The sequence below is a fragment of the Chiloscyllium plagiosum genome, unplaced genomic scaffold, assembly GCF_037043375.1.
Source record: "Chiloscyllium plagiosum isolate Xiang-an unplaced genomic scaffold, Cpla_swu_hap1 HiC_scaffold_20, whole genome shotgun sequence".
Classification (NCBI taxonomy): Eukaryota; Metazoa; Chordata; class Chondrichthyes; order Orectolobiformes; family Hemiscylliidae; genus Chiloscyllium; species Chiloscyllium plagiosum.
In genome coordinates, this window is record NW_028270158.1 from 57,155,937 (window position 1) to 57,179,518 (window position 23,582).

The 23,582-nt window shown below is 41.5% G+C and overlaps 1 protein-coding gene across 4 annotated transcripts in view; it reads right to left on the reverse strand.

Moving 5' to 3' along the window:
* The window catches only part of LOC148146629 (cytochrome P450 2K1-like), a 40,711-nt gene extending 17,505 nt beyond the window's left edge, over positions 1–23,206 (reverse strand). The window contains exons 1-2 of one of the 4 annotated variants that reach the window (XM_087997980.1): positions 8,889–9,155; positions 6,270–6,432 (exon numbers count right to left, since the gene is read on the reverse strand). In XM_087997980.1, the coding sequence (XP_087854106.1) occupies positions 6,270–6,432; positions 8,889–9,089 (364 nt within the window). In that variant the 5' untranslated portion in view covers positions 9,090–9,155. Of the gene's footprint in view, positions 1–6,269; positions 6,433–8,888; positions 9,156–23,064 lie in introns of those variants that run through there. The other 3 variants (XM_087997979.1, XM_087997982.1, XM_087997981.1) reach the window with 3 other exon arrangements.
* Between the last annotated feature and the right edge of the window lie 376 nt (positions 23,207–23,582).

Below are 23,582 nucleotides of genomic sequence, written 5' to 3' on the forward strand. Positions count from 1 at the left end.
AACTAAACCTGCCTGCAACACATTTCCAGGCACGCATTCCATTCTCTAACTGCTTACTGTGTGAAAATATTTTTCTCCCATCACCTTTTCTTTATTTGCTCATCGATTTAAATCTATAACCCTCATTTTCTTGTTCATTTTCCCCCAGCAATGCCCCCCAGCCTCCATGTGTAAATCCCCTCTTAGTATTTCTCTCAGTTCTCAATATGTTTTCTGCCCTACACTTGTCATGAACACACTTTTTCCTTCTAAAGTTAATTTCTATACCCTTTGTCATCCAGGGAACGCTGGATTTATCCGTCCTACCTTTTCCATTTGAGGGAATATGCCTCAAGCTATCTGTTGGTTAAAGGTTGTTCTGTTACTGCCTTTCCCACACATCCTATCTTCCAGTCAATCTTGCTGAGCTCTGTTCTTGCCCCATTGAGGTCAGCTCTCCATTAATTGACAGACACTCACACACACCCTTACAGACACACATACTCCCACACTCCCATCCTCTCAGAGACTTAGACCACTCTACACACATGCACACACATATACACTGTCTCTCACAGACACTCACAACCCCCCACCCCAGACACGCACATACACTCCCACACTCACATGTGCACCCCCTCACAGACTTAAGATGCTCTACACTCACTACACACACATATACACTCTCTCTCACACTCACAACCCCCAACCCAGACAGACACACACACAAAGACCCACATGCACACATATATTTTGTGGGGTGAATTTGTACTTGCAGAGTTACATTGTATTTTGCTCAAAAACTGCATGAATTCATGTAAAACTCTGTTATCTCACTTTTTAGATTAGAATCAATCTAAACATCATGGCATAGACAGAGAACACAGGGGGCCAACACCTTCAACATATTAAGTAAAAACAATGACTGCAGATGCTGGAAACCAGATTCTGGATTAGTGGTGCTGGAAGAGCACAGCAATTCAGGCAGCATCCGAGGATGCTGCCTGAATTGCTGTGCTCTTCCAGCACCACTAATCCAGAACCTTCAAAATATTGTCTAGCTAACACCAATTATTACAGCTAACCTGAGAATGCAACTTTTAAAAAAAGGTTTTGTGATTTACACATGAAAGAAGTGAAACTATCATGGTATTCGAACAGATGAAAGACTCAACAGACAATCAAGGTATTTTTCAATGTATAATTTCAGTTACATCACACTGTAAATTTTTGTTATAAATTCTGTGTCTTACAATTGTGTCCTCCACAATCACCTGATGAAGGAGCAGCGCTCAAAGAGCTAGTGCTTCCAATTAAACCTGTTGGACTATAACCTGGTGTTGTGTGATTTTTAACTTTGTACACCCCAGTCCAACACCAGCATCTCCAAATCATGACTCCATAAATTGATTTTTCTTACTCTGGATTGTTGCATGTCATTCTCTACCACTTTCCTGAACTTTGTGTTACTGTTACTGTTTCTAACTCAGTATGTAGATTGTCCGACCAGAGGGGAGGCCATATTGGATTTGGTACTCAGTAATGAACCAGGACAAGTGATGGGCTTGTTAGTGGGTGAACATTTTGGTGATGGTGACCACAATTCTGTGACTTTCACCTTGGTTATGGAGAGAGATAGGTGCGTGCAACAGGGTAGGTTTTACAATTGGGGGAAGGGTAATTACGATGCTGTAAGACAGGATCTGAGGAGCATAAGTTGGGAGCATAGGCTGTCAGGGAAGGATGTCGTGGAAATGTGGAACTTTTTCAAGGAACAGATACGACGTGTCCTTGATATGTATGTACCTGTCAGGCAGGAAAGAAATGGTCGTGTGAGGGAACCTTGGTTGATGAGGGAGGTTGAATGTCTTGTAAAGAGGAAGAAGGAGGCTTACATAAGGTTGAGGAAACAGGGTTCAGACAGAGCAGTGGAGGGATACAGGATAGCCAGAAGGGACCTGAAGAAAGGGATTAGGAGAGCTAAGAGAGGGCATGAAAAATCTTTGGCGGATAGGATCAAGGATAACCCAAAGGCATTTTATGCGTATGTGAGAAACATGAGAATGACGAGAACGAAGGTAGGTCCGATCAAGGACAGTAGTGGGAGACTGTGTATTGAGTCGGAAGAGATAGGAGAGGTCTTGAATGAGTACTTTTCTTCAGTATTTACGAACGAGAGGGACCGTATTGTTGAAGAGGAGAATGTGAAATGGACTGGTAAGCTAGAGGAGATACTTGTTAGGAAGGAAGATGTGTTGGAAATTTTGAACAACTTGAGGATAGACAAGTCCCCCGGGCCTGACGGGATATATCCTAGGATTATGTGGGAAGCAAGAGAGGAAATTGCAGTACCGTTGGCAAAGATCTTTTCATTTTTACTGTCAACGGGGGTGGTACCAGGGGACTGGAGAGTGGCGAATGTTGTGCCCCTGTTCAAAAAAGGGAATAGGGATAACCCTGGGAATTACAGGCCAGTTAGTCTTACTTCAGTGGTAGGCAAAGTAATGGAAAGGGTACTGAGGGATAGGATTTATGAGTATCTGGAAAGACACTGCTTGATTAGGGACAGCCAGCACGGATTTGTGAAGGGTAGGTCTTGCCTTACAAGTCATATTGAATTCTTTGAGGAGGTGACCAAGCATGTGGATGAAGGTAGAGCAGTGGATGTAGTTTACATGGATTTTAGTAAGGCATTTGATAAGATTCCCCATGGTAGGCTTATGCGGAAAGTCAGGAGGCATGGGATAGAGGGAAATTTGGCCAATTGGATAGAGAACTGGCTATCCGGTCGAAGTCAGAGAGTGGTGGTAGATGGAAAATATTCAGCCTGGAGCCCAGTTACAAGTGGAGTTCCGCAGGGATCAGTTCTGGGTCCTCTACTGTTTGTAATTTTTATTAATCACTTGGATGAGGGAGTCGAAGGATGGGTCAGTAAATTTGCAGATGATACGAAGATTGGTGGAGTTGTGGATAGTGAGGAGGGCTGTTGTCGGCTGCAAAGAGACTTAGATATGATGCAGAGCTGGGCTGAGGAGTGGCAGATGGAGTTCAACCCTGCCAAGTGTGAGGTTGTCCATTTTGGAAAAACAAATAAGAATGCGGAATACAGGGTTAACGGTAGGGTTCTTAGTGAGGTGGAGGAACAGAGGGATCTTGGGGTCTATGTTCATAGATCTTTGAAAGTTGCCACTCAGGTGGATAGAGCTTGTAAGAAGGCCTATGGTGTATTAGCGTTCATTAGCAGAGGGATTGAATTCAAGAGTCGTGAAGTGATGTTGCAACTGTACACGACTTTGGTTAGGCCACATTTGGAGTACTGTGTGCAGTTCTGGTCGCCTCACTTTAGGAAAGATGTGGAAGCTTTGGAGAGGGTGCAGAGAAGATTTACCAGGATGTTGCCTGGAATAGAGAATAGGTCGTACGAGGATAGGTTGAGAGTGCTAGGCCTTTTCTCGTTGGAACGGCGAAGGATGAGGGGTGACTTGATAGAGGTTTATAAGATGATCAGAGGAATAGATAGAGTAGACAGTCAGAAACTTTTTCCCCGGGTGCAACAGAGTGTTACAAGGGGACATAAATTTAAGGTGAAAGGTGGAAGGTATAGGGGAGATGTCAGGGGTGGGTTCTTTACCTAGAGAGTGGTGGGGGCATGGAATGCGCTGCCTGTGGGAGTGGTAGAGTCAGAATCTTTGGTGACCTTTAAGCGGCAATTGGATAGGTACATGGATGGGTGCTTAAGCTAGGACAAATGTTCGGCACAACATCGTGGGCCGAAGGGCCTGTTCTGTGCTGTATTGTTCTATGTTCTAGGTTCTATGTTCTAAATGCTGCCCCACTGTTTTAATCCAAGCTTTTGTTAAACTTTTCAGGAAGTTCCACAGCACTGAATAACTTTCCAACCAGTTCTGCACCAACTGAAAGGTTTAACAGGAGAAATTCCATCATGAAGTGTTGTGTTGCACGCTAATTGCTCCTTTCATTTGTGGTTGCACTTATGTAATAATTTCTTTAACATTAGACAACAGAATGCACACAACAAGAGCAAGCCATTCACTATCTGTACAGTGCTTATGTCAGTTTTTTTTACCTAAGCCTTTCAGATTAGTCTTCTATTTCTTTCTTCTTTATGTCTTTATTCAGCTAAACCGTAACTGCATCTACAGTCATCTAACCACTCGCAACTTTCATAGTCACACTAATTTCTGGGGAGGTATTTTCTCCTGAATTCCCTCCTGGATTCCCTAACAGTGACTATTTTATACTTATGATCCCTAAATCTCGACTGCATTTGAAAAAAATGTGCCATCTGAGACTATTGCAAAAAACAAAAGTTCCTGCTGTAGAAGTAGCATATTGGCATGGATAGAACATTAGCTGGATACCAGGAAACAAAGAATAGGTGTAAATGAGTCTTTTTCTGGTTGGCAAGATGTAATGTGTGGTATAACTCAAGGATTTGTGCTGGGACCTCAACTGTTTTCAATTCATGTAAAATAATGTGGACAAAGGCATAGAAGGTGATGTTGCCAAATTTGCTAATGCCACAAAGGTAGGTTAATTAGTAACTTATGAAGAGGATGCAAAAAGGCTACAAAAAATATAGATGCATTAAACGAGCAGATAAAACCTAGCTAATGGAATATAATTTGGGAAAATGCGAAGTTGTCCATTTTGGCAGGACACATAAAAAATAAATGCACTATCCAAATGGTGAGAGACTGCCATGTTCAGAGATGTAGAGGGAGTTGGGTGCCCTAGTGCATGAAGTGCAAAAGATTAATTTGCAGATGCAGCAAGGAAATTGGAAAGCTAATCGAACGTGGAAGTAAACGGAATATGGATTTGAGGTTACAGTCAGATCGCCCATGATCTTAAAGAATGGCAGAGTAGGCTCCAAGGAATAAATGGTTTACTCATGCTTCGTGTTTGTATTTTCAGATGCCCTAGCTTCTATCAGAAATAGTAACATCCTTTTGAATGAATGAGACGTCTCACAGTGCTACCAACCCTGCATTAACTAGCTCACTGATCCAGCATTTTTTAATGAAGCCTAAATTCACTTTTGTAGGTGTATTGCCAACCTTGTGATCATTTTTTTGTCATCTTAACAAATAAATACGATATCAATAATTCATAATTAATAATCCCTTATTGGGTCCAAATGTTATCAATCAGCTGCCAATGGCACACAACAGCTTGAGTACACTTCCACTTCCATTTTCTTTAACTACTAAGCAGTAGTACATACTCGCTGTGATGCTGGTTGCCTAGAAATCTGATGGGCCAGGATCAGCCTTAGATGACAAATCCATCAACACATCTCCTGTGTACCTCTGGAGCACATGACCAAAGTGCTCTACCTGACTTCAGGAATGAATTGTTCACAAAGTTTAGATTAGATTCCTTACAGTGTGGAAACAGGCCATTTGGCCCAACCAACTCTCCAAAGAGTAACCCACCCAGACCCATTCCCTTACCCTATTACTCTATACTTAACCCTGACTAATACATGTCCTTGAACACTATGGGCAATTCAGCATAGCCAATCCACCTAACCTGCACATCTTTGGATTGTGGGAGGAAACTGGAGCACCCAGAGGAAACTTCACACAGACAGTCACCCGAGGCTGGAATCAAACCCAGGTCCCTGGTGATGCGAGGTAGCGGTGCTAACCACTGAGCCACTGTGCAGCCCTGAATCTTTTCTTTATATCTCTCTACTTGTTATGACTTTGCCATAATAGACAATATCTGGCTTTAACTCGTGTAACTGGGTTATAATTGCATCACTGTCCTATTTGAGGTCCTTGCCAGAGGTATTTGCTCTTGTCTCTCTCTCTCTCTCTCTCTCTTCAAGGAAATGTTTGAGGAAATGCAAAGTTGGGTGGATAGGAGAGAGAACAGTGTGGTCTGGAGTCTTATCTCCAACTCCCTTATCTTTATGGTCACAGAGACAATGAGTCGCAGTTCCCTCACAGTTTCAACACAATTTCAGACTTTCAGCAAAAATCTGCCTTGACCAATACCTTCCTATCCTGTCTTCCTAAGTTCATACCTATATGCAGCTCATCAGTCAGGGCACTAATTTCTTCCTTGTTGCCCATTCTCACCATGAGACAAATTTAGCAGGACCTTGCCACAATCACTTTACATTCATTAAAAAGAAAGAAATAAAAGTACGGTTACATGACTCAAAATGATCAATCTGAAACAAGAGCAAATAATGCCTTGGTTTGCAGACCTTTTGGATATGTTGGCTCGCAATAAGAAAAAGAAGAACTGCCAATTACCATAGCCATTTGCCTGCATTTCCAGCACTGGGATCTTTGCTCTCTCTGCAAATGTGTCTGCATGATCCACAAGAGCTTCTTTCACTGTTTCGTACCCTGTGAGCACCACTATCTTTTCCAGTCCTAGCTGAATGGTAAACACAGATCCATATTTCTCTGATAGCTGAAATTAAACCAAAATAATCGTGTCAATACAATAAAGCAGGTGAGGGTGGAAGAGGAGGAGGTGAAATTGGATACAGGTGGGGACTGAAAGAACATGTATTGGATCCATTTCCCTTTCATCACCCCATTATGGTCTGATTTTAGTAGAAGCGAATAGAGACCCAGAGACCAGTCAGCAAGTACAACATTTCATGTTTTGTATTAATATGCCTGCCCGATTTTACCCTCAAGATTTCAGCATTTATTCAAAGGTTCCTGCAATGTGTTACTAAGATTTCTAGAAAGAAAGTTACACAGAAACCATAAAGAACGTTTCAACTAGTTATCTACTAATAGAAAGCAATAATATTGCATGGTCCATCATGAGGAAATGTTTTGTTGATTTGAGCACATATAAAATGTGTTATGGCTGTCAGTTACTAGGTTAAATCTCGAAACTGAACAGACAGTGATTGTATAAATGGATTTAGCACTACATTATACAGACTTTATAGGATATTCAGTGCAGAACAGGCCATCCAGCCCAGTGTTTATGCTTCACTCAAGACTTTTCTTGCTTTCCTCTTTTAATTCTTTATCAGCATGCCCAACTATTCCTTTCTACTACATAGGCATATCAAGCTTCTCCTTAAATGCAGCAATGCTGTTCACTTCAATCAATCCCTCTGGTAATAAGTTCCATATTCTCATCACACTCTGGGCAAAGAAGGTTTGATGGAATTGCTGGTTACATTAGTTGGTAATCGTATTTTATTAATGACCTTTAGATTGGTTCTTCTTCCCACAAGTAGAAATATTCTCCTTGTGTCTACCCTGTTAAAACATTTGCATGTTGCCAGGGTTGAGCTACAGGCAGAGGCTGAATAGGCTGGGGCTGTATTCCCTGGAGAGGCTGAGGGGTGACCTCACGGAGGTTTATAAAATCATGAGGGATGTTGATAAGGTAAATAGACAAGGTCTTTTCCCTGGGAAGGGGAGTCCAGAACTAGAGGGCATAGGTTTAGGGTGAGAGGGGAAGGATATAATAGAGACCTAAGGGGCAACTTTTTCACGCGGAGGGTGGTACGTGTATGGAATGAGCTGCCAGAGGAAGTGGTGGAAGCTGGTACAATTGCAATATTTAAGAGGCATTTGGATGGGTGTATAAATAGGAATGGTTTGGAGGGATTTGGGCCGGGTGCTGGCAAGTGGGACTAGATTGGGTTGGGATATCTGGTCGGCATGGACGGTTTGGACCGAAGGGTCTGTTTCCATGCTGTGCATCTCTATGACTCGATGAGTCTATAATTTTAAAGAATCCATTGGCTCCCATGCTCAGCCTTGTCTTAGATGGTTCATTAAGGTAAAGTAGAAAGGCAGTGGTTGAAGGCATTTTCTGGATTAGAGGTGCTGGAAAAGCACAGCAATTCAGGCAGCATCCGAGGAGCAGTAAAATCGACGTTTCGGGCAAAAGCCCTTCATCAGGGATACAGGCAGAGTGTCTGAAGGGTGGAGAGATAAATGACAGTAGGGTGGGGGGTGGGGAGAAAGTAGCATAGAGTTGAAGTTGAAGGCAGAAATTAATGGCCACAAACTGCATCAAGAACCATAAGCTGGTCACATATCATGAGCAGTACAGTACTAGGGAAGAGTGACATTGTTGTGGGTGCCATAATTAGGATGCATTTTTAAACTGCAGCTCTGTTTGTCTGTCTTCTCAGGTTATTGTAAATATCCCATAGCAGAACAGATTCAAGGAGCTGAATTCCCTAATCCTATTCCTGTACAAAATCATCTGCAAAAGTTTGCTTCCAAGTACTAACCTCTCAAAACACCCTAGTCAGAAAGTTTTCCAATGTTTGTGCCGTGATCACCTGATGTCATCACAGAATCTGAACTTTGTTCCAGCAATGCTTGACCTTTATTTATGCATTGAGTCTACATGTTGACAAAACGCTTTAACATGCTTTTGATTAACAGATAAATTAAGTATTAGTAACAGAGTTTGACTTTTCTTTATTCTGATTTCTTTAGACATGAAACTATTGTTCTCTTTTTCCCACTGTGGTGTTGAGTATAGCTTGTCTGAGCACTAACCCTTGTATAGAGTTTGATTTCTTTAGTGTCTAGGGCAGAGTGAGTCAAGTGACTGACTCAAGACTGAGGGATAAAATTCTAACTGGAATAACACGTATATTGAAAGTTTTGTAAATTTCTAAAATATTTTAAATCATGTAAATCAACTGAATTCAGATCTACCTCAGTATTATATGAACAAGATGCACAGCAACGCAATCCAAATATTAAGAATGATGAATCTTAATAACATCATGGCGATTCTACTGTAAAAAGCACTAACAACACAACATTATTCAGGATAGGCAATCAGGTCTTTTCTTTTCACAGGCTTATTTTTTTCCACCATTTCTTGATTACATTGACACATAAAATTTAATGAAGATAAACTTATCTGACCTCCATCAGGTTTTTGTAGAGCATTTTCAGGTCCAGCATATGCAGGTTCCCGATCAATGGTAAAGGAGTTGGACATGGGGGAAGCTGGAAAGCAGCTGAGGGTTTGTTCCCACTATATAAATACAACAGACCAATTCCAATCAAAATTAAAAAAAGGACTAAGGATACTGTGTCACCAACATAGACGTTCAGGAAAGACATGGTGTACTAAGCTTCCATTCCAAGAGCAAGAAACAAAGGAGAAAGGTTGAGTAGGACCTTTGGCTGGAAAGGATTTTCAAAATTAAAGATGTTACACTTAGACAGATAATAAATATCTCTAAGTAAATATTAACTGGCAGTCCAAAAGGACTGACTCTCAACTTTGGAAGCCAGTTTGCAGACCAGTGAAACTCTACTTATTCACCAACGGCATTTTGCCTTTTAGGTTGTACTGTTCTGTATTGATGTCCGGTTTAATGCCAATTATATAGAACCCAAGAGACTGGGATTATTCTCAACACCTTCAGTGTGTTATATTGTGGGGATTGACTGTGCACAATTGGTCCATTGTGATTGCTGCGTTGCAACAGTGACTATTCTTCAAAAAGTGTTTCATTGGCTGCAGCTGGTTTCTGAGGTCTTCAAGATGCTAAGAACACATGAGAAGGTGCCATATACTTGAGAGGGTGTTATATTCATAGGACGGTGCTATATACGTGGGACAGTACTATATTCATGAGAAGATGCCTTACATGGGAAGGTGATATATACAGGAGACAGTGCTGTACACATGGGACAGTGCTATATATGTGGGAAGGTGCCATAGACATGGAATAGTGCTGTATACATGGGAAGGTGCTATATACATGGGATGGTGCTACACATATGGGAATGAACCTTTTTTAGAAAAATGCAACATGACTATAGACATATCCTGTGACCTCACCTGACCACAACAGGAGACACAAAGTGTCTGTGAATACACTGACAACATTACTGCATTCTGCGCATAGCAATATCATTATCAACACATATGCTATCTGATGGCGGTGTTAAAGAAGTAGGCAGAGGCTGAGGTCACAGCTACAGTGGGATACAGATTAACACCAAGAGTGGAGATAGGGGCACAGTGATAAGGGCAGGCCAGCGGTGTGAGGGTTGGAGCAGGACTCTGTACTCAATGAATTTAGAAGGATGAGACGGGGATCTGCTTGAAGCTTACAGAATGAGAGGTGGATAGAGGGAACGTGGAGAAGATGTTTCCAGTATTAGGAGAGACTAGGACCAGAGGCCACAGACTCAGAGTGAAAGGATGCCCTGTAGAACTGAGATGAGGAGGAATTCCTTCAGCCAGAAGATGGTTAGTCTGTGGAACTCGTTGCGATAGAAGCCTATGGAGGTCAAGTCATTGAGTGTATTTCAGACAGAGATATAGGGTCTTGATTAGTAAGGTGATCAAGGGTTACATGAAGAAAGCAGGAGAATAGGGTTGAGAAATATAACCCGCCATGATCGAATGGTGGAACAGAATCAGTGGGCTGAATGTCCTAATCATGCTCCAAAATCATATGATCTCCTAGTCTAAGCTGCTGCTCATATCTCAAAGTCACCTTCAGCTTTCTGTTCACAATTCACAGCTCTAAACAAAGAAAAATAAAGAAAATGAAGCAAGATTTCAGGCACCGCAGCAATTAAATCCAAAATATTGACCTATCTATATGCCTCCTTGGAATTATTTTACCATCCTCACTGCTTGCCTTGCCACCATTTCTGTGTCAACCAAAAATTGGGTAATACAAGTCATTCTGCTATAACGCACATTTCATCAGCGCAAATTGGCTATAACGCAATTGACGAATTGTGGACATTGTTTGGATAACGGAAACTTTCTACTGAATGGGTATAGCAATTCTCTATTAGCGATCATTCTACAGTGCAATTTTCAATAGCAGCTTTTCCATAGCGTATTTTCTATAATGTGAGGTTGTGCAGAGGAATGCAATTGTTGCGTTATAGCAGAACGGTCTGTAGTACATTCACTTCCCTCATCTGAAACATTAATATTTTCATAAATATTTGCAGCCACAACACTGATTCCTGTGGCACTCCACAAGTTGCTGTCCTGAAAATTCCCCCTTTATCCCAACTTGCTATCTTCTAATAATCAATTCTCTAACCATGTTAATACACTACCAAATACTGTGAGCTCTTATTAAGCAGACTTTTGTGCAGTACATTATAGAATGCTTTTTGGAAATCCAAATGCATTACCTCTACTGGTTCACCTCTCCTTGTTACTTACTCAAAAAAACTCAACTAGATTTGTCTGGCATGATTTCACCTTCATGAAGCAATGCTGATTTTATGCATCCTTTCACAAAGACAGATGTCAAGCTAACTCACCTATTTGTGAATTATTACCTGAATTTTGTCTCTTTTTGAATAATTGTTTCACATTGTCAGTTTTTAAATTCTCCAGCATTTTTCCAGCATCAAAGAACACTTGAAAAATTACAACCAGTGCATCAAATGTCATCGTAGTGACTTCTTTTGAAATCCTAGAGTATACACTATCATGCCCAGAGGATATATCAGCCTTTAGCTTGTTGGTTTTCCTAATATATTTTTCCTCTAGTGACAGATATTGTGTTTGATTCCTCCCATTCGCTTGAGCCTCTTGATGAATTAGTAATTTTGGAATGTTATTAAGGTCTTATACTCTGAAGATCGAATTCATAGAATCCCTACAGTGTGGAAACAGGCTCTTCAGCCCTTCAAGTCCACATCAACCCTCCAAAGAGCGTCCTACCCAAACCCGTTCTCCATTACTTTACATCTAACCTATGGGCAATTTACCATGGCCAATTCACCTAACCTGCACATCTTTGGATTGTGGGAGGAAACCCATGCAAACACGGAGAGAATGTGCAAACTCCACACAGACAGTCGGCCAAGGCTAGAATTGAACCTGGGTCCCTAGCACTGTGAGGCAGCAGTGCTAACCACTGAGCCAACATGCCATACTTGATGCAAAGTATTTATTCAAATCCTCTATATTTGCCTAGTTCCCTATTATTATTTCCCTGGCCTCATTTTCTAAGGAAACTATAATCATTTTGGTATCTATCCGTTTGCATGTATTTAAAGATGTTCTTATTGTATGTTATCATATCATTTGCTAGTTTGACCTCATGGCTTATTTTCAGCCTCAATATTTTTTGTTACCTTTCCTTGGATTTTAAAACCTCCCTAATTCTCTGGGTTACCACTAATCTTTGCCATATTGTATGCTTGTTTTATTTTAATTTGATACTATCCTTAATGCCCTTGGTTAACAATGGTCAGTTTGTGTCCTTCCATCGATCCTTATTCCTCACTGGGATATGTCTTTGTGTGATTCATGAATTATTTTCTTAAAGTTCTGCTATTGTTCATCAACCATCATTTCTGTTAAGGTCTTCTCAGTGTAATCCAGCTAACTCTGCCCACATTCCTTTGTAGTTGCCTTATTTAAGTTGAGCACGGCTGTTTCAGGCCCCAGTTTCTCACTCTTAATCTGAATGCTAAATTCTAACATATTATGGTCATTGATCCCTTTAGGATCTTTTACAGTGAGATCATTACCAAACCTGCTTCATTATTCATTACCAGATCCAAAATAAACCAGTCACTGGATGGACTTACTTATTGTTCTAGGGGACTGCTCCAAATACAATATAAATTCTTCTTCATGTCAATCTTTGCCAAGTTGATTTTCCCAACCTCCATGAAGATTAAAATGATATATGATTCATGTGCTGTCTTTTTTTACATTCGCTCATTTATTTGATTTATTGCTGTCACATGTAGCTAAGTACAGTGTAAAGTTTAGGGTTTAGCTTTGCTTGCTGAGCTGTAGGTTTGATATCCAGACGTTTCATTACCTGGCTAGGTAACATCATTAGTGGCGACCTCCAAGTGAAGCGAAGCTGTTGTCTCCTGCTTTCTATTTATATGTTTGTCCTGAATGGGGTTCCTGGGGTTTGTGGTGATGTCATTTCCTGTTCGTTTTCTGAGGGATTGATAGATGGTATCTAGATCTATATGTTTGTTTATGGCGTTGTGGTTGGAGAGCCAGGCCTCTAGGAATTCTCTGGCATGTCTCTGGAAATGACATCACCACAAACCCCAGGAACCCCATCCAGGACAAACATATAAATAGAAAGCAGGAGACAACAGCTTCGCTTCACTTGGAGGTCGCCACTGATGATGTTACCTAGCCAGGTAATGAAATGTCTGGAAATCAAACCTACAGCTCAGCGAGCAAAGCTACACCCTAAACCTCAACCTGAGCTACAAACCTTCACAAACCTTGCACAGTGTAAAGTTTTATTTCATGAGCAGTGCAGGCAGATCATGGCAAACAAAGACTTACAGATCAAAGGGTGGTTAGGGTGAGGCGTACATGGTTACAGCTGCACAGGTGGTGCACAAAGCAAGATCAACATTAACAAATCCAACATTATTTGAAATTAGGTCAATTCAGCAGTCTAATAACAGCAGGGAAGAAGTTGTTCTTGAACCTATGGGTCCATGTGTTCAAACATCTGTATCTTCTGCCTGATGGAAAAGGTTGGAAGAGCGCATTGTTGGGATGAGATGGGATGGGTCATTGATGATGTTGACAACCTTTCCCCGGCAATAAGAAGTCTAAATGGAGTCCATGGATAGGAGGTTGGCTTCTGTAATGGTCTGAATTGTGCACACAACCTTCTGTAGTTTCTTATGGTCTATTTATTATCTGTTCTATTCTTAGGGACCTATACACTACTCCCACATGTGTCTTTTCCCCCTTGATATTTCTTACTGGAATCAATTCAAGATAATTTCTTGCCAACATTTTTATGCCATCTCACACAAACAAATGTACCCCATCATCTACTTCCTACCAGCTCTCTTGAAAAATCACATTCTCCTGAATATTCAGATCCCAACTTTGAATTCCATGTAAATATGTCTCCATAATGGCTGTTAGGTCACAACTGTTTGCCTCAATTTGTGCCCTTAAATTAATTTATTTTGTTCCAAATATAACATGCAGTTAAGAGCCATTAATTTTGCCTTTTGACCATTTTTTCTCCTTTGACCCTATTTGTTTCTGTTTTCTTATTTTGTATACTCTGCCTCTTCCTATCCAATTCTGGGTATCATTACCAAAGTTATTTCCCTGCAATGTAGTCAATTCCTTTTTTCTTTTTAAGCCTGTGTATCCACCCCCACCTTACCAACCCATCTTCTCCACTGGTTAGTATAAAGCCCAACTTGTTTGAATTGCCAGCTACCTATCATTTTCAGTACTCCATAACTGCCGTGGAATATGGTTTCCCTGCATCACTGACTTCTTTGAGAACATATTGAGGACATTGCTTTTCAGTAAAACCGTAGAGTCGCAAGAGGTTTACAGCATGGAAACAGATGCTTTGGCCTACCTTATCCATACTGCCCAGTTTTCATAATTAATCTAGTCCTTTTTGCCTGCATTTGCTCCAATTCCATCCAGACCTATCCCATCCATCAGAGAATTCCTACAGTGTGGAAACAGGCCATTTTGGCCCAACAAGTCCAACCGACCCTCAGAAGAGTAACCCACCCAAATCCATTCCCTAACTTATTAGTCTATATTTACCGCTGACCAATGCACCTAACATACACATCCCTGAAACACTATGGGCAATTTAGCAAGGCTAATTCACCTAACCTGCACATCCTTGGATTGTGGGAGGAAACCGGAGCATGCAGAGGAAACCCACACAGACATGGGGAGAATGTGCAAATTTCACAAAGATAAACTTGTGAGCCATATTTCCCAGTTGGTTGGATTAATATGGGCAGAGCTGTCCTTCTCATCTTCATCCATTTTACTTTGTAAAAGAGGTGCAGTTATGCAGAAAATAAAAATGGTAAGAAAATAAATGGAATAAAGTTCATTTGCAACCTGAAAATAATGACATATTGGTTAACCTAATTCATTGCCCTTCCAGATTTATGGCAATATTTGTCTTCCTAACATTTTCCAACACTGGGCACATTATAAAAGTACAAGATGGGATAATCATTTACATTTATTGAAAAATGGGTAAAGGTTAACTGGCACATTATCAAGTATTTAGATTAATCACTAAACTCCTGGGTAATCAATGTCAAATGCAAGTCATGTTTACTGGCAAGATTTCAACCAATGAAAGTGTTGAAATTTTAAGAAAAATATTTACTAATAGTTAATCATGTTTAGAATTGAATTGCATTTATTGTCACATGCACATATTTCCCTGCATCACGTATTTAAATATCATGTATTTTTGTCTAAAATAAGGGGAAATCTATACTTTTAAAAATGTTAAAAGGAGCTTTCCTTGATCAGTGTTTTCCAGATTGTTATATGCAGTACATTAAAATATCAATATGCCTTATTCCTTATCTTAATTCAGTCAGGTGAGGTGCTTATCTCCATGCAATTACACTGACAACTGGCTATGCATTGGAACAAACTTTCGAGGTTAACATGTGAGTATCAAGAGCCAAGATTGATGAAGGAAGCCTTGAACTTCGAGAAGCCTATCTTGCACTCACCTTTGTACATCCATTCATGAGATTGCCTTAAAATAAATGGCTATAACAATAACAATGAAGGAAGCAAAGATGGGCAGGAATGTATAACCAAAGTGGATAATCTTTCATGATTTCATTCACTGTTGGATAAAATAACGTCTTCTTGTTTCTATATTTTCGTTTTATCACTCTGAATCATTATCTAAGCATGTTTTACCACGCTGGAAAGTGGGAATTAGCTTGGATGACTTCTGAGATGAGCCAACCAATTGAACGATAGTATCTTTTGCAATTCATAACTATACGTTGCCAGGGTTGGAGGATTGGAGCTATAGGGAGAGGCTGAACAGGCTGGGGCTATTTTCCCTGGAGCATCAGAGGCTGAGGGGTGACCTTATAGAGGTTTACAAAATTATGAGGGGCATGGATAGGATAAATAGGCAAAGTCTTTCCCCTGGGGTTGGGGAGTCCAGAACTAGAGGGCATAGGTTTAGGGTGAGAGGGGAAAGATATAAAAGAGACCTAAGGGGCAACTTTTTCACACAGAGGGTGGTCTGGGTATGGAATGAGCTGCCAGAGGAAGTGGTGGAGGCTGGTACAATTATAACATTTAAGAGACATTTGGATGGGATATGAACAGGAAGGGTTTGGAGGGATACGGGCCAGATGCTGGCAGGTGGGACTAGATTAGGTTGGGATATCTGGTCGGCATGGACGGGTTGGATCGAAGGGTCTGTTTCCATGCTGTACATCTCTATGACTCTATGACTCTATATAAAGGAGATCTTTGAGAAACAATTAAAGAGGAGTGTTTAGAACTTTTTTTCTTTATTTATGTGACATCAGTGTTATAACAAGACTGCCACAATTATTGGGTGATAGCGAGTCAGCGTTCTAAAGTGTGGAGCTGGAAAAAGCACAGCAGGTCAAGCAGCAACAGAGGAGCAGGAGAATCAATGTTTCAGGTCAGAAACTTTCATCAGGACTTAAAGTTCCAACCTGAAATGTCAACTCTTTTGCTCCTTGGATGCTGCCTGACCTGCCATAATTATTGCCCATCTAATTACCCTTGGAAATGAGGTGCTGCGCCAGCTTCTTGAACCACTGCAGTCAATGTGCTGCAGATACACCCAGTGTGTTGTTAGGAAGGCAGTTCCAGTACTTTAACCCTAGTAACATTGAATGGATGGTGACATAGCCCTGGATATTCATTCTTAAAGTGGGCAGCGAGCGTGGGGAAATTTCTTGGCATGAGGTTGGAAGCAGGTGTGTCCCAGAGTTAAGATCACCACTTTGGAAGGAATTCAGACATAGCTGGTTGCAGAAGGGATGCTTAAAAGGGATGTCCCAATGCTTTGGAACCTGTTAATGTATAAACAGTATGACCCTCTAGCCCTCGACTCCAGACAGACTCACATTGGCTCAGAATCCAGACATTCATTAGTATTTTGAAACAGCTGCAACCCAGATAAAACATCACTTGATTGATAGCTCTACACATCTAATCAATTTAGTCAATTTCACAATGTTTACTCACACAAGATATAATGTTTTAAAGTGCTTTCAGTTTCAGTCATTGATATTATAAAAGGCCTGTGTAATGGAAACCTTTATTGAAAAAACTTCTATTAATGACTTTGACCATTTTATTGTCACTACAGACTTTATTGGTTTTATGTGGAGAGCATAGTGGGTGAATGGGCATGGAAGTGCTCGAGGCGAAACTGAGGACTGCAGATGCTGGAAATCAGAGTCTAGATTAGAGTGGTGCTGGAAAAGCACAGCAGGTCAGGCAGCATCCAAGGAGCAGGAAAATCGATGTTTCGGGCAAAAGTCCTTCATCAGGAATGAAAGTGCCCTAGCTTGGCATGGAGAAAATGAAGAATAATAGGGAGTGGGTAAAGGAGCAGGGCTTGGTATGGGGTGCATGTGGAATTTAACTTTCAAAATTTAACTTTCCGTCAGTCAGACTTTGGCTCATGACACCTCAGAGGTGTTGACCCATTTCCATGAAAATTGCACAGTAACAGGCTGTGCAATCAAGTAGGCTCGCTGTTCTCAATAATGTTGAGTTTCTTCAGTATTGTTGGAACTTTGGAGCAATGGAATAGAAGTAAGTGATTCAACCGGTCCAGCCCACTGCACCATTCAACTAGATCATGGCTAATCATCCAGCTCAATACCATTTTTCTGAACTAGCTCCATATCCCTTGATGTGATTAGTCGCCAGAAGTAAATCGATTCTGATCTTTGAATATGTTCAAAGATTGAACTTCCACAGATGCCTGGAATAGAGGATTTCAAAGATTTGCCACCCTCTAAGTGAAGTTATTTCTCATTTGCATTCCCCTCATTATGACGTTAAGTCCCCTAGTTTTACACTCACCAGCCAGGGGAAATATTTATATTTGCTCTGTCATACCCTGATCTCATGCAAATACAACGTGTTCCATCACATTCCTGACTTGTGCTTTACAGATGATGGACAGGCTTTGAGGAGTCAAAGGTGAGTTACTGGCCACAGAATTCCCAGCCTCTGACTTACATTTGAAGCAACAGTACCAATTAAGTTTTGATGACATTGTAAACCTCTAGAGTGTTGATGATGGGGATTCACTGATGGTGATGCCATTGAATGTCAAGGAGAGTGGTTAGACTTTTACTTGTTGAAGAGTGCCAGTGCCCAACATCTGTGTAGCATGAATGTTATTTGCCTTTTAGCCTGAGGCTATTCCCCTTAACGTAGTGATGGTGAACCATGATGAAGAATATTCTCAGTGTGAAAGAGAAGTTATTTCGTAATAACTTTGTCTCCGCAAAGACTGTGTCTTGATTAGTCCTATCAATACTGTGACTGACATATTCATCTTTGAGACTGAGAATGAAGTGAAGTAATTTTCCTTATCAATTACTACGGACCCAATGTGGCAGAAATACCTTCCAGGACTGAACCTGCTTGATCAGTCTCGATGCTGCTAAGCTTCATTTGATAATTGACAATGAAGTCCCAATCCAAAGTATGTTCTATTCCCTTGTTACACTCATTACTTCTTCCTAATGGTACTCATCATGATATCATGGTCAAAGGAGGAATGGGAGTAAACTTAAATTGTTACTCTCTTTCCTGTCTTGCCCGAATTAACATTTTTTTTTTATTCACTTCTTTGTCATTTTACTCAGATGCCTTACTGAGGTGAATCTGAGGTTAGTCCCCAGACCATGACTTTTTAGATTCCAATTCCTGAACTAAACATATGGCATAATCCTTTAAGAGTAAATCACAGATGGTATATATTAAAAACTGTTAAAAATGCAGGGGAATTGTTTCACGACTCCATGTACATGCATGAGCATTCAGGAAAGTAAGAAAAACAGGACAGGAGAGAGAAAGGTTATAAGCAGCAGGGTTTTGGTAATTGCAGAGATAGTAAATAATCAGTTTGCAAGAGTAATAAATTCCAAGAATTCAGTGTCCAACAATATTTTCATTGCTCAGCTGGGTCCAATGGTGTTATTTTGTGCAGGTTTTGTTCCAGTCAGCAACTTGGATACAGGTGTTCAGCAAGGTACTTCGCAAAAGTTAAGAGCCCAGAGTGTTGGAGGTAGTGTATTGGCATTGACAGAGAATTGGTTCATAGACTGGAAACAGCAAGTTGGGAAAGAGTTCTTTTTCTGGTTGATGACCCATGGACAGTGGGGTTCCACGGGGACCACAACTGTTTCCAATATATATTAATGACTTGGAGGAAGGAAACAAAGGTGCTGTAGCCAAGTTTGAAGATGACACAAAAGGTATGTTGTAAGAGGTATGCAAGCAGTTTACGTCGGTTATTGGATGGACAATAAGTTGGCAAATGGAGTATAATCAAGGAAAATGCAAAGATGTTTGTTTTGAAAGGGAGAACATAAGAACAGAATATTAGTTTAATGGGAAAAACAGCAGAAAGCTACAACACTAAGGGACTTGTGGATATTTGTACATGAAACACAGAAAGCTAGCACACATATTCAGCAGGTAACCAGTAAGGCTAATGGATTCTTGACCCTTATTTCAAAAGGGTTGGAGTATTAAGAGTAGGAGAAAGCTTACTGCAACTGGACAAGGTGCTGCTGAGATCAAATCTGGAGCACTATGAATAGTTTTGATCCACTTATCTAAGGAGTGATATAATCTTGTTAGAAGCAGTTCAGAGAATATTATCTAGGATGATCTCTGGCATGGAGGGATTGTCTTATGAGCAAAGACTAAACAGGTTGGGACTCTACTCAGTTAGAAGAATGAGAGGTGATCTGTTTGTAACTTATAGGATTCTTAAGGGAGTAGTAAGGCAAATGCTGGGAAGGTGTTTCCTGCTGGGAGAGACTAGGTCTGTCCTCCAGGAGATACAAGGACCAGAGGACAGTCTCAGATTAAAGGAGCACCAATTTAAGACTGTAACATGAGGGGTATCCTTCTTTCAGAAGGTTGTGAGTCTTTGGAACTCCTTGCCACAGACAGCTGGGAGGGCAGAGTCCTTTTGTTTATTTAAGGCTGAGGTAGATTCCTGATCAGTAGGGAAATCAACTCATTGACTGCTAGTTCCAATGTGCCACAGCAAGGAATCATAATGACCTCCCCAGGAGACAGACATATGCTGCAACCGCCAGGGTACCCTTCATTGTTCAGTACTTCCCAGGAGTTGAAAAACTGCGCCAAGTTCTTCGTGACCTGCAACACATTATCAATGAGGATGAGCACCTCGCCAAGACCTTCCCCACACCTCCACTGCTTTCCTTTAAACAAGCCAATCATTGTTCGTAGCAAGCTGCCCAGCTTTCAGGACAACTCCGTACAACCCTGCCATGGTAGGCACTGCAAGACGTGTCTGAGTGTGGACATAGATACCACCATTACACGTGGGGACACCTCCCAACATGTATGTGGCAGATACTCATGTGACTCAGCCAACGTTGTCTATCTTATACGTTACATTGTACATTGGGGAAACCGAGCATAGCCTATGGCAACGGATGAATGGGCACTGCACAACAATCAACAGACAGGAGTGCTCCTTCCCACTTGGAGAACACTTCAGCGGTCGAGAACATTTGACCTCGGACCTTTGGGTGACCATCCTCCAAGGTGGACTTCGAGACAGGCAGCAGCAAAAGGTGGCCGAGCAGAGGCTGATAGCTAAGTTCCATACCCATAGGGAGGGCCTTTTGGGTTCATGACCACCTTTGCACTACACACACACACACACACAGTCCTATACACACACATACACACAGACACACATATACACTCCCTCTCACAGACACTCATAATCCCCCACCCCAGACACACACACATACTCCCGCACTCACACATGCACCCCCTCAAAGACTTAAGACACTCCACACTCACTACATACACAAATACACTCTCTCTCACACTCACAACCCACATCCCAGACAGACACACACACACAGACACAAAGACCCACATGCACACATATATTTTGTGGGGTTAATTTGTACTTGCAGAGTTACATTGTACTTTGCTCAAAAACTGCATGAATTCATGTAAAACTCTGTTATCTCACTTTTTAGATTAGAATCAATCTAAGCATCATGACATAGACAGAGAACACAGGGGGCTAACACCTTCAAAATATTGTCTAGCTAACACCAATTATTACAGCTAACCTGAGAATGCAACTTTTTTAAAAAAAGGTTTTGTGATTTACACATGAAAGAAGTGAAACTATCATGATATTCGAACAGATGAAAGACTCAACAGACGATCAAGGTATTTTTCAATGTATAATTTCTTTTTAACTTTGTATGCCCCAGTCCAACAACGGCATCTCCAAATCATATCTCATATACTGCAGGCAAGTTTGCCCTGAGGCAACGGATGAATGGACATTAATCTACAGACAGGAGTGCTCCCTCCCAATCAGAGAACATTTCAGCGGTCCAGGACATTCGACCTCGGAACTTCAGATGACCGTCCTCCAAGGCAGACTTTGGGACAGGCAATAGCGAAAAGTGGCCGAGCAGAGGCTGATAACTAAGTTCCATACCCATAGGGAGGGTCTCAACCGGGACCATGGATTCATGTCACACTGCAGGTGACCACCATTGCACTATACACACACACAGACACTCCTACACACACATACACACACATACACAGGCACTCCTATACACACAGATACACACGGACATACATATATACAGACACGCACTCAGACACTCACACACACCTTTACAGACACACACACTCCCACACTCATACAGGCATCTTCTCAGAGACTTAGACCACTCTACACTCATGCACATACATATATACTCTCTCTCACAGACACTCACAACCCCCCACCTCAGACACACACACAAACACTCCCACACTCACACGTGCACCCCCTCACAGACTTAAGACACTCCACACTCAAAACACACACAAATACACTCTCTCTCACACTCACAATTCCCAACCCAGACAGACACACACACAGACAGACACAAAGACCCACATGCACACATATATTTTGTGGTGAATTTGTACTTGCAGAGTTACACAGTGTACTTTGCTCAAAAACTGCATGAATTCATGTAAAACTCTATTATCTTACTTTTTAGATTATAATAAATCTAAACATCATGGCATAGACAGAGAACACAGGGGGCTAACACCTTCACACTTTATTCCTGATGAAGGGCTTTTGCCCAAAACGTTGATTTTACTGCTCCTCGGTTGCTGCCTGAACTGCTGTGCTCTTTCAGCATCACTAATCCAGAATCTGGTTTCCAGCATCTGCAGTCATTGTTTTTACCTTCAACATATTATCTCGCTAACACCAATTATTACAGCTAACCTGAGAATGCAACTTTTAATAAAAGATTTTGTGATTTACACATGAAAGAAGTGAAACTATCATGGTATTCAAACAGGTGAAAGACTCAACAGACAATCAAGGTATTTTTCAATGTATAATTTCAGTTACATCACACTGTAAATTTTTGCTATAAATTCTATGTCTTAGGATTGTGTCCTCTACAATCACCTGATGAAGGAGCGGTGCTCCGAAAGCTAGTGTGCTTCCAATTAGACCTGTTGGACTATAACCTGGTGTTGTGTGATTTTTAACTGTGTATGAGATAGACTGAGTCGCAAGAGTACCTGTCACGTACAAGGTGGGAGGTGTCCCCATGCGTAACGGCCTCAACCAGGACCTTGGCTTCATGTTACACTACAGGTGACCCCATTGCACTATACACACAGACAGACAGACACATACACACACACAAAGACCCTCTCTCATACAGTCAGGCATACGCTCCCACACACACCCTGTCACAGACTTAAACCCCTTTACACTCACACTCACACGCATGCACACACCCTCTCACAGACACTCATAGCACCCCCCACCCCAAACCCCTTCACCCCATACGCACACCCACATGCACACATGCACACATAAGTTTGTGCGGTGAATTTGTACTTGCAGAATTGCATTTCAATTTGCACAAAAACTGCATGAATCCATGTAAGATTCTGTAAATCCGTTTTTTAGATAAGAATCAGTCTAATCGTTATGGCACAGACAGCCTCACAGGGATTTAACATCTTCAATACCTTGCTGTGGTTCTGTTCGCCGAGCTGGAAGTTTTTGTTGCAAACGCTTCGTCCCCTGGCTAGGCGACATCATCAGTGCTTGGGAGCCTCCTGCGAAGCGCTTCTTTGATGTATGTTTGCATGTGTGCAGACAACAAGCAACATGAATTCGACTGGGACAACACTACTATCATAGGGCAAGCCAGACAGAGAACAGCCAGGGAATTCCTAGAGGCATGGCATTCATCCACAAACTCCATCAACAAACATATCGACTTGGACCCAATATACCAACCACTACAGCGGACAGCTGAAACTGACAACCGGAAGCGGCAGGGACAGACCACTATAAACACCGGAGGATACATCAAAGAAGCGCTTCGCAGGAGGCTCCCAAGCACTGATGATGTCGCCTAGCCAGGGGACGAAACGTTTGCAACAAAAACTTCCAGCTCGGCGAACAGAACCACAGCAACGAGCACCCGAGCTACAAATCTTCACACAAACTTTGAATCTTCAATACCTTATCTGGGTCGACA